This window comes from Gobio gobio, assembly GCF_949357685.1.
Source record: "Gobio gobio genome assembly, chromosome: 13".
NCBI classification, from domain to species: Eukaryota; Metazoa; Chordata; class Actinopteri; order Cypriniformes; family Gobionidae; genus Gobio; species Gobio gobio.
In genome coordinates, this window is record NC_137106.1 from 52,099,942 (window position 1) to 52,112,866 (window position 12,925).

At 37.5% G+C, this 12,925-nt stretch overlaps 1 protein-coding gene across 1 annotated transcript in view; it reads left to right on the forward strand.

Annotated features, from left to right (window-relative positions):
• ift43 (intraflagellar transport 43 homolog (Chlamydomonas)) overlaps positions 1–12,460 on the forward strand; it is a 60,845-nt gene extending 48,385 nt beyond the window's left edge. Inside the window, exons 7-9 of the mRNA XM_079832730.1 lie at positions 7,506–7,581; positions 7,762–7,824; positions 11,589–12,460. Of these exons, the coding sequence (XP_079688856.1) occupies positions 7,506–7,581; positions 7,762–7,824; positions 11,589–11,699 (250 nt within the window). The 3' untranslated portion in view covers positions 11,700–12,460. The remainder of the gene's footprint in view (positions 1–7,505; positions 7,582–7,761; positions 7,825–11,588) is intronic.
• The last annotated feature ends 465 nt before the right edge of the window (positions 12,461–12,925 follow it).

Sequence of the window (12,925 nt, forward strand, 5' to 3'; positions counted from 1 at the left end):
CAGTTCACGGGTTGTAAAACACAGTTCACGGGTTGTAAAACAGTTGACAGGTTGTAAAACACAGTTGACAGGTTGTAAAATACAGTTGACAGGTTGTAAAACACAGTTCACGGGTTGTAAAACACAGTTCACGGGTTGTAAAACACAGTTCACGGGTTGTAAAATACAGTTGACAGGTTGTAAAACACTGTTGACGGGTTGTAAAATAAAGTTGACAGGTTGTAAAACACAGTTGACAGGTTGTAAAATAAAGTTGACAGGTTGTAAAATACAGTTGACAGGTTGTAAAATAAAGTTGACAGGTTGTAAAACACAGTTGATAGGTTGTAACACAGTTGACGGGTTGTAAAACAGTTGACAGGTTGTAAAACACAGTTGACGGGTTGTAAAACACAGTTGACGGGTTGTAAAACACAGTTGACAGGTTGTAAAACACAGTTGACGGGTTGTAACACAGTTGACGGGTTGTAAAACAGTTGACAGGTTGTAAAACACAGTTGACAGGTTGTAAAACACAGTTGACAGGTTGTAAAACACAGTTGACGGGTTGTAACACAGTTGACGGGTTGTAAAACACAGTTCACGGGTTGTAAAACACAGTTCACGGGTTGTAAAACACAGTTCACGGGTTGTAAAACAGTTGACAGGTTGTAAAACACAGTTGACAGGTTGTAAAATACAGTTGACAGGTTGTAAAACACAGTTCACGGGTTGTAAAACACAGTTCACGGGTTGTAAAACACAGTTCACGGGTTGTAAAATACAGTTGACAGGTTGTAAAACACTGTTGACGGGTTGTAAAATAAAGTTGACAGGTTGTAAAACACAGTTGACAGGTTGTAAAATAAAGTTGACAGGTTGTAAAATACAGTTGACAGGTTGTAAAACACAGTTGACAGGTTGTAAAATACAGTTGACAGGTTGTAAAACACAGTTTTCAGGTTGTAAAATACAGTTGACAGGTTGTAAAACAGTTGACAGGTTGTAAAACAGTTGACAGGTTGTAAAACACAGTTGACAGGTTGTAAAATACAGTTGACGGGTTGTAAAACACAGTTCACGGGTTGTAAAACACAGTTCACGGGTTGTAAAACACAGTTCACGGGTTGTAAAACACAGTTGACAGGTTGTAAAACACTGTTGACGGGTTGTAAAACACAGTTGACAGGTTGTAAAACACAGTTGACAGGTTGTAAAATACAGTTGACAGGTTGTAAAACACAGTTGACAGGTTGTAACACAGTTGACGGGTTGTAAAACACAGTTGACGATAACACAGTTGACGGGTTGTAACACAGTTGACGGGTTGTAAAACACAGTTGACAGGTTGTAAAATACAGTTGACAGGTTGTAAAACACAGTTTTCAGGTTGTAAAATACAGTTGACAGGTTGTAAAACAGTTGACAGGTTGTAAAACACAGTTGACAGATTGTAAAACACAGTTGACGGGCTGTAAAACACAGTTGACGGGTTGTAAAACACAGTTGACAGGTTGTAAAACACAGTTGACGGGTTGTAAAACACAGTTGACGGGCTGTAAAACACAGTTGACGGGTTGTAAAACACAGTTGACAGGTTGTAAAACACAGTTGACGGGTTGTAAAACACAGTCGGCGGGTTGTAAAACACAGTTGACGGGTTGTAACACAGTTGATGGGTTGTAAAACACAGTTGACGGGTTGTAAAACACAGTTGACAGGTTGTAAAACACAGTTGACAGGTTGTAAAACACAGTTGACAGGTTGTAAAACACACATGACAGGTTGTAAAACACAGTTGACGGGTTGTAAAACAGTTGACAGGTTGTAAAACACAGTTGACGGGTTGTAAAACACAGTTGACGGGTTGTAAAACACAGTTGACAGGTTGTAAAATACTGTTGACAGGTTGTAAAACACTGTTGACGGGTTGTAAAACACTGTTGACAGGTTGTAAAACACAGTTGACAGGTTGTAAAATAAAGTTGACAGGTTGTAAAACACAGTTGACAGGTTGTAAAATAAAGTTGACAGGTTGTAAAACACAGTTGATAGGTTGTAACACAGTTGACGGGTTGTAAAACAGTTGACAGGTTGTAAAACACAGTTGACGGGTTGTAAAACACAGTTGACGGGTTGTAAAACACAGTTGACAGGTTGTAAAACACAGTTGACGGGTTGTAACACAGTTGACGGGTTGTAAAACAGTTGACAGGTTGTAAAACACAGTTGACAGGTTGTAAAACACAGTTGACAGGTTGTAAAACACAGTTGACAGGTTGTAAAACACAGTTGACAGGTTGTAAAAATACAGTTGACAGGTTGCAAAATACAGTTGACAGGTTGTAAAACACAGTTGACAGGTTGTAAAACACAGTTGACGATAACACAGTTGACAGGTTGTAAAACACAGTTGACGGGTTGTAAAACACAGTTGACGGGTTGTAAAACACAGTTGACAGGTTGTAAAATACAGTTGACAGGTTGTAAAACACAGTTTTCAGGTTGTAAAATACAGTTGACGGGTTGTGAAACACCGTTGACGGGTTGTAAAACACAGTTGACAGGTTGTAAAACACAGTTGACAGGTTGTAAAATACTGTTGACAGGTTGTAAAACACTGTTGACGGGTTGTAAAACACTGTTGACAGGTTGTAAAACACAGTTGACAGGTTGTAAAATAAAGTTGACAGGTTGTAAAACACAGTTGACAGGTTGTAAAATAAAGTTGACAGGTTGTAAAACACAGTTGATAGGTTGTAACACAGTTGACGGGTTGTAAAACAGTTGACAGGTTGTAAAACACAGTTGACGGGTTGTAAAACACAGTTGACGGGTTGTAAAACACAGTTGACAGGTTGTAAAACACAGTTGACGGGTTGTAACACAGTTGACGGGTTGTAAAACAGTTGACAGGTTGTAAAACACAGTTGACAGGTTGTAAAACACAGTTGACAGGTTGTAAAACACAGTTGACGGGTTGTAACACAGTTGACGGGTTGTAAAACACAGTTCACGGGTTGTAAAACACAGTTCACGGGTTGTAAAACACAGTTCACGGGTTGTAAAACACAGTTCACGGGTTGTAAAATACAGTTGACAGGTTGTAAAACACTGTTGACGGGTTGTAAAACACAGTTGACAGGTTGTAAAACACAGTTGACAGGTTGTAAAACACAGTTGACAGGTTGTAAAATACAGTTGACAGGTTGTAAAACACAGTTCACAGGTTGTAAAACACAGTTCACGGATTGTAAAACAGTTGACAGGTTGTAAAACACTGTTGACGGGTTGTAAAACACAGTTGAAAGGTTGTAAAATATTGTTGACAGGTTGTAAAACACAGTTGACAGGTTGTAAAACACAGTTGACAGGTTGTAAAAATACAGTTGACAGGTTGCAAAATACAGTTGACAGGTTGTAAAACACAGTTGACAGGTTGTAAAACACAGTTGACGATAACACAGTTGACAGGTTGTAAAACACAGTTGACAGGTTGTAAAACACAGTTGACAGGTTGTAAAACACAGTTGACGGGTTGTAAAACACAGTTGACGGGTTGTAAAACACAGTTGACAGGTTGTAAAATACAGTTGACAGGTTGTAAAACACAGTTTTCAGGTTGTAAAATACAGTTGACAGGTTGTAAAACAGTTGACAGGTTGTAAAACAGTTGACAGGTTGTAAAACACAGTTGACAGGTTGTAAAATACAGTTGACGGGTTGTAAAACACAGTTCACGGGTTGTAAAACACAGTTCACGGGTTGTAAAACACAGTTCACGGGTTGTAAAACACAGTTGACAGGTTGTAAAACACTGTTGACGGGTTGTAAAACACAGTTGACAGGTTGTAAAACACAGTTGACAGGTTGTAAAATACAGTTGACAGGTTGTAAAATACAGTTGACAGGTTGTAAAACACAGTTCACAGGTTGTAAAACACAGTTCACGGATTGTAAAACAGTTGACAGGTTGTAAAACACTGTTGACAGGTTGTAAAACACAGTTGACATGTTGTAAAATATTGTTGACAGGTTGTAAAACACAGTTGACAGGTTGTAAAAATACAGTTGACAGGTTGCAAAATACAGTTGACAGGTTGTAAAACACAGTTGACAGGTTGTAAAACACAGTTGACGATAACACAGTTGACAGGTTGTAAAACACAGTTGACAGGTTGTAAAACACAGTTGACGGGTTGTAACACAGTTGACGGGTTGTAAAACACAGTTGACAGGTTGTAAAATACAGTTGACAGGTTGTAAAACACAGTTTTCAGGTTGTAAAATACAGTTGACAGGTTGTAAAACAGTTGACAGGTTGTAAAACACAGTTGACGGGTTGTAAAACACAGTTGACGGGTTGTAAAACACAGTTGACAGGTTGTAAAACACAGTTGACGGGTTGTAACACAGTTGACGGGTTGTAAAACAGTTGACAGGTTGTAAAACACAGTTGACAGGTTGTAAAACACAGTTGACAGGTTGTAAAACACAGTTGACAGGTTGTAAAACACAGTTGACAGGTTGTAAAAATACAGTTGACAGGTTGCAAAATACAGTTGACAGGTTGTAAAACACAGTTGACAGGTTGTAAAACACAGTTGACGATAACACAGTTGACAGGTTGTAAAACACAGTTGACGGGTTGTAAAACACAGTTGACGGGTTGTAAAACACAGTTGACAGGTTGTAAAATACAGTTGACAGGTTGTAAAACACAGTTTTCAGGTTGTAAAATACAGTTGACGGGTTGTGAAACACCGTTGACGGGTTGTAAAACACAGTTGACAGGTTGTAAAACACAGTTGACAGGTTGTAAAATACTGTTGACAGGTTGTAAAACACTGTTGACGGGTTGTAAAACACTGTTGACAGGTTGTAAAACACAGTTGACAGGTTGTAAAATAAAGTTGACAGGTTGTAAAACACAGTTGACAGGTTGTAAAATAAAGTTGACAGGTTGTAAAACACAGTTGATAGGTTGTAACACAGTTGACGGGTTGTAAAACAGTTGACAGGTTGTAAAACACAGTTGACGGGTTGTAAAACACAGTTGACGGGTTGTAAAACACAGTTGACAGGTTGTAAAACACAGTTGACGGGTTGTAACACAGTTGACGGGTTGTAAAACAGTTGACAGGTTGTAAAACACAGTTGACAGGTTGTAAAACACAGTTGACAGGTTGTAAAACACAGTTGACGGGTTGTAACACAGTTGACGGGTTGTAAAACACAGTTCACGGGTTGTAAAACACAGTTCACGGGTTGTAAAACACAGTTCACGGGTTGTAAAACACAGTTCACGGGTTGTAAAATACAGTTGACAGGTTGTAAAACACTGTTGACGGGTTGTAAAACACAGTTGACAGGTTGTAAAACACAGTTGACAGGTTGTAAAACACAGTTGACAGGTTGTAAAATACAGTTGACAGGTTGTAAAACACAGTTCACAGGTTGTAAAACACAGTTCACGGATTGTAAAACAGTTGACAGGTTGTAAAACACTGTTGACGGGTTGTAAAACACAGTTGACAGGTTGTAAAATATTGTTGACAGGTTGTAAAACACAGTTGACAGGTTGTAAAACACAGTTGACAGGTTGTAAAAATACAGTTGACAGGTTGCAAAATACAGTTGACAGGTTGTAAAACACAGTTGACAGGTTGTAAAACACAGTTGACGATAACACAGTTGACAGGTTGTAAAACACAGTTGACAGGTTGTAAAACACAGTTGACAGGTTGTAAAACACAGTTGACGGGTTGTAAAACACAGTTGACGGGTTGTAAAACACAGTTGACAGGTTGTAAAATACAGTTGACAGGTTGTAAAACACAGTTTTCAGGTTGTAAAATACAGTTGACAGGTTGTAAAACAGTTGACAGGTTGTAAAACAGTTGACAGGTTGTAAAACACAGTTGACAGGTTGTAAAATACAGTTGACGGGTTGTAAAACACAGTTCACGGGTTGTAAAACACAGTTCACGGGTTGTAAAACACAGTTCACGGGTTGTAAAACACAGTTGACAGGTTGTAAAACACTGTTGACGGGTTGTAAAACACAGTTGACAGGTTGTAAAACACAGTTGACAGGTTGTAAAATACAGTTGACAGGTTGTAAAATACAGTTGACAGGTTGTAAAACACAGTTCACAGGTTGTAAAACACAGTTCACGGATTGTAAAACAGTTGACAGGTTGTAAAACACTGTTGACAGGTTGTAAAACACAGTTGACATGTTGTAAAATATTGTTGACAGGTTGTAAAACACAGTTGACAGGTTGTAAAAATACAGTTGACAGGTTGCAAAATACAGTTGACAGGTTGTAAAACACAGTTGACAGGTTGTAAAACACAGTTGACGATAACACAGTTGACAGGTTGTAAAACACAGTTGACAGGTTGTAAAACACAGTTGACGGGTTGTAACACAGTTGACGGGTTGTAAAACACAGTTGACAGGTTGTAAAATACAGTTGACAGGTTGTAAAACACAGTTTTCAGGTTGTAAAATACAGTTGACAGGTTGTAAAACAGTTGACAGGTTGTAAAACACAGTTGACAGATTGTAAAACACAGTTGACAGGTTGTAAAACACAGTTGACGGGTTGTAAAACACAGTTGACGGGTTGTAAAACACAGTTGACACACAGTTGACGGGTTGTAAAACACAGTTGACGGGTTGTAAAACACAGTTGACAGGTTGTAAAACACAGTTGACGGGTTGTAAAACACAGTTGACAGGTTGTAAAACACAGTTGACGGGTTGTAAAACACAGTTGACGGGTTGTAACACAGTTGATGGGTTGTAAAACACAGTTGACGGGTTGTAAAACACAGTTGACAGGTTGTAAAACACAGTTGACAGGTTGTAAAACACAGTTGACAGGTTGTAAAACACACATGACAGGTTGTAAAACACAGTTGACGGGTTGTAAAACAGTTGACAGGTTGTAAAACACAGTTGACGGGTTGTAAAACACAGTTGACGGTAACACAGTTGACGGGTTGTAAAACACAGTTGACATTTCGGCCATTTTAGGGCCTTGTGCAAACATCTGACCTTGGACTAGTTAGTAGTTGACCTTGATTAACTTATGTTTTTATATTCTTTTTTTCAAATTTCCCTCCAAAAAAGGAATGACATCACGTGACGTTGGACATGTGACTTTGGAACAAACCATTGCTGATTTATATGGGGTTTTATAGGGAGTAACACAGTTGACACTGATTTCTCGGACATACACAAAATGGATGATTTAATGTAGATGCATGAGCAAAATATTTTTTAAAACACCTTTCATATAATTTAATGATTATTTTGGACAAATATTTATAAGAAATATTTACAGAAACATGCATTTTAGAGCAAAACCTCACATTTACCAAATCGGACCGCACAAAAACAGCAAATTCCAGTATAGAATATGCCATTTTTGCAAGAGAAAAGTATTAGGATTTCTGTATAAAGTCCACGGACACCTAATTATAGAATGACTCTTTAAACGGACCCTTGTCTTCAGTATCCAGGTGAACAGAGTTATGACCTACAGAGACCTGGACAACGACCTCATGAAGTACTCTGCTTTCCAGACCCTGGTGAGACACTCGCTCCACCCATCATTACTAAACAACAACACACACTCAGACAGCGTAAAGTTTCTGAGTCATTTAAGAGCATCTTCCCGTCCTTCAGCGTCTGTTCTGGGGTGATTATGTGGTCACATAATGTTTTTTTTTTCCTTGCCTAATGTTTTGCTTGTATTGAATGTGTCCCAGGATGGAGAGATTGACCTGAAGTTGCTCACGAAGGTTTTAGCCCCGGAGCAGGAGGTGAGAGAGGTGAGTAAATATAGCGTCTGTCCGGCTCTAGAGGGTCAGACCAACAGATTTATGAAATCAGGACCAGCATTCTTCAACTTACACTTTCTGTCATCATTTACTGACCCTCATGTCATTCCAAACTCATGTGACTTTCTTCTGTGGAACACAAAATAAGATATTTTGGAGAACCGTGTTTAGAAGCTAAACACGTTTTGAATCATTATTATTTTTTAAAATGTTTTTGAAAGTCCCTAATGTTCACCAGAGCTGCATTTATTTATCAAAAATCCAGTAAAACTGTGAAATATTCCTCCAGTGTAGATCAGCTGTTCTCTATTTTGTTTTTTGTTTTTTTATTGTTTTATTTTTTCAGCTGTTCTCTATAGTAAAGTGTCATTTATTCATCATTTCTCCAGTCTTCAGTGTCACATGACCCTTCACTAATCATTCTCATACGAGGATCTGATGCTCAATTGTTATTGGTGCTCAATTATTAATAATGTTCTTATTATTATCAGTGTTGAAAACCATGATACATTTTGTTTTCAGGATTCTTTGATGAAAGTTCATTTAAAAAAATATATATGATGCATCACTTTTGATCAATATAATGCTTTATTTATTAATAACGGTATTACAATATTGTTAATAGAGATGCACCGCTGTATCGGCCACCGGTATTTATCGGCCGATTTCTGATCAATTTACGACCATGATTGGCATATCGGCTATATGGAATTTGTCAAAGTTTTGATGAATTAATAAAACGTAGGTCAGTCACTTAAATCACATCACAATATATACTAGTGTCTGTGAATATTAAAGGCCCCCTGAAATCAAAATGGACGTTTTTTATCTTTTAGTATGACTATGTTAGCCTTAAGGTTATGAATAAGCTGGTGTGTTCCAAAGCAAGGACAAAATTTGCATTTAGGAGATATAAGCATTCAAAACTTACAGTCTCTCACTTACGCTAAAATGAATCACAGATTTTTGATCGCAGACTTCATCTTCTGTCCAATCAAATGCTCTCTGAATCTGAAGCCCCGCCCCCTACACTATAAATAGAGGCTGAAGCTGCGGCTGAAATCGGTCAGCTGTTCACACATTTACTATTTTCTACATGGTGAACGGCTCATAGCGCACTATACATGTGATATAACGATTGGTATTAACTGTGGTATTAACCAAACGCTATTGGCTGTTTCAAAAAAAGGGAGGAGCTTCTTACAGCTGGAGCCGTTTCAGGGGAAATTACGCCAACATGTTGAATAATGCTGTTTCACGGCACTTCAGTGGGCCTTTAAGCCGCAAAAAGACTGTTTAAATATGAATCCTGCATGTTTCTGTGTGTCTCTGTGAATGAATGACGCGCGGTTTCATTTACCTCATACACACACACACACAATATATGAGGACATGAATGCATGAACCTCATCTCCAGTCACTTCATGAGCATTTTACCGTTTCATTCGACAAAATCTATCGTCATATCATAAACACACACACACAGAAACTTCACGGCAACCCGTCAAAATAAAAGTTCAGTTTAACAAAGTAATTGTGACAGGATTAATGTTGTATGGTAGAATTTAGTCTTACACTACATTGTCTCAATGTAATAATAATATATGCATTTAATTTATACAGTGAAGAATATGCAGTGTTATTTAACATTATTACACGGCTCTGTGGAATACTTGATTCTGATTGGTCAATCGCGCATTCCAGCGGTATGTTTTTCCCAGATAACAACCGCCTAAGTGAATAACACACCGCTCATCCGGGTACTATGAGTTATCTTGACCGGTCCAACTTATATGTGACTGTCTGGCGCCATCTTGTGACTGAAAAACACTTCACCACCACGGGTTACAATGGAAGACTTCAAGGGTTTCACGGCCGGACTTTTAATTGATAAAGTTTTAAATATGGATATTTTTCTTACACAAACGCATCGATTCGCTTCAGAAGGCCTTTATTAACACCCCAGAGCAACTACCAACCTTACAACTACTGCTATTATAAAGCTTGGATTAGCCAGGATATTTTTAATATAACTCTGATTGTGTTCGTCTGAAAGAAGAATATCATATACACCTCGGATGACTTTAGGTTGAGTAAATCATGGGCTATTTTTTTATTTTTGGGTGAACTAACCCTTTCAGCATTAATTTCAACATATATGGTAAAAACAAATCTTTTCAGCAATAGATAAACGCTTAAAGCTGTTTGGAACTGTTTTTCTTCGCGGAAGCTTTGCGTAAGAGCTAATAAAATATTTAAACTCAAGATTTTGTGTCTAATTTACTTGAGACAAGTAGCCGTGTAATAAGCGGGATAATGTACATCCAGCCGGTTGTTATCGCAGAATAAACCCCTTCAGAGATAACAACCGGCTGGATGTACATTATCCCTTACTTAAACCTACTTAAAAAGCACTGTTTATTTCATATGTGTCTTGTTCTGTTGTATTTATGCTGGTCTGCTGAATGTTAAATGGATCCAGTTCATAGAAATATAATTATTTGATAATGCAGCAATAAACTAGCTAGTAGGCTATACGGTAATGTATGGTTTTTTTTATGTTGCTGATTTAAAACATGATCAAAACACTATTTCAATGACACAATTTCAAATAAGAGGGCAAGTGACAAATATCGGTATCCAATTATTGTTTGTTAAAATCGGTATCGGCCTCCAAAAAATCTGTGCATCCCTATTTTGAACCAATACATTTGAAAAAGATTTGGCACAAAACGTCACTTACTATAAACAATGTGATCAAAAGACATTTATAATGTCGCAAAAGATTATATTTCAAATACATGTCTTTCTATTCATCAAAAAATCCTGAAAAATATTTCCCCCAAAAAATCTGAACTGTTTTCAACACTGATAATAATCATAAATGTTTGTTGAGCATCAAATCCTCCTATGAGAATGATTTGTGAAGGATCATGTGACACTGAAGACTGGAGAAATGATGATACACTGCAAAAAATGCTTTTCTTACTTAGTATTTTTGTCTTGTTTTCAGTCCAAATATCAGAAAAATCTTACATTAAGAAGCATTTACTAGACAAGCAAAAGTTTTTGTCTTGTTTTGGGGGGAAATAACTCAAAATTAAGGGAGTTTTTGCTTAAAATAAGCAGAAGAATCTGCCAGTGGGGTAAGAAAAATAATCTTAATTCAAACAGAAAACAAGATTATTTTTCTTACCCCATTGGCAGATTATTCTGCTTATTTTAAGCAAAAACTCCCTTAATTTTGAGTTATTTCCCTTGTCTAGTAAATGCTTCTTAATGTAAGATTTTTCTGATATTTGGACTGAAAACAAGACAAAAATACTAAGTAAGAAAAGCATTTTTTGCAGTGTAAAATCACAGGAATAAATGACACTTATATATTCACCTAGAGAACAGCTGATCTACACTGGAGGAATATTTCACTATATTACAGTTTTAGCAGAAATAGGACCATGAAAACTATCAAAATGATTTAAAAAAAAAAGCTCCATAGTCTTCTGCAGTCGAAGGCTTTTCTGAGAAACTCAGATGACTATAGTGCTCAAGTCATGGAGTCTACAGTCTTGATCATTGTATTGTTGTTTTTAATCCTTCTTGGAGCCTGAAAGACTCACATCGTCTCCTTACAGTTCACAGGGAACATAAGATGCTTAGATTCTTCCAAAAAATGTCCAACAAAAGTAAATGATGGCTTTTTAGGGCCCACTGTGTCTGTAAATGAAGCTCCTATGATGTGTTTTCATTGTTTTCAGGAGGATGTTGGTTGGGATTGGGATCATCTGTTCACCGAAGTCTCCTCTGAACTGCAGACGGAATGGGATCAAGGAGAGCGAGATGAGCAGTCGCCACTTCCTGTGGCCTGAGGAGGCTCTGTAGGGTTACATTCACACTTCAGATGCTTCAGATGTGTCCAGATGCTGTTCATATTGAATGTGTTTCTTGACAATGTCATTGTCATTGCCGGTGACATCACGCAGCTTTGCGCCGTGTGTGTTTCTCATTAAGGTTAACCTTGCAAACCCAGAAACATTGCTTTTCTTAACTGGATCAATCTGGAGACATTTGTCACCGTTTGTAGTATCTGGAAAAAGCGCAAATCCAAGGTTAATGAGCGAGTAAACTGAAATCCAGTTGATTGAGTTAAAATGAACTTTGCTCATCCGAGCAAGCCGGCCTTATCATTATTGACCAGACCATCGACCGTGAACGAAACGTCCGGTTCTCAGCCGTCTCAAACACGCTGAGCTTAATTCCTGTGCGTTTATCATGCCTTGTTTGTTTCACTCAAGTCCGAATTTCACATTTCACTCTTTGAAAAATATACATTTCATCCATAAACCGTCATTATTAATGAGTGTTTAATGGTCATGCTCAATATTATTTAGCCTTGATGATATTCAGTATATATCTTGTATGTTATGTATCCAGTATATATTTTGTATATTATACATTTGTTTTTAAATTGCATAAAAAGTTAATAGAGGAACCTTTATGTCAAAAATAAAAACAATCAAATCAATAACCACAGTGTAAAACATGCGGATTTCATTAAAACTAACACTGTTAAACATCGTTTCTGAATATTTAAGGGGTCATGAACTGGCTTTTTAAAAATGTATACTGTTGTCTGAGGTCAACTAATGACGCCCGTGTGGTTTTTACATTCAGAAACATCATAATGAATAAATAATAGGCAGTGGTGGAAAGAGAACTGGAAAAGTACACGTTTGAATGTGCGCTCCTGTTTACTTTCACTTTCAATTTCACAATTGTGCGTACTGAAAAAGTATTGAAAAAGCATACTCAAGTAAAAGTACTTATATAGCACTTCAAATGTACTGAAGTAAACTACATAAACTACTGAATAAAGTACAACTCTTGAGAAAAACTACTCACAGTAACGAGCAGGGGCGATTCTAGGATTTCCATTTTTAGGGGGGCTCAGCCCCCAGTGAGAATTGGACCCTAAACTAAAGTCTTACCAATTTTTGTGTCATTTGTTTAACATTTCTGACTTACAGAAGCAGCTGTCAAATATGAAATATGTTTAGCTTCATATCTCGCACTTGACGTCGAGTCCTGCTGCTAA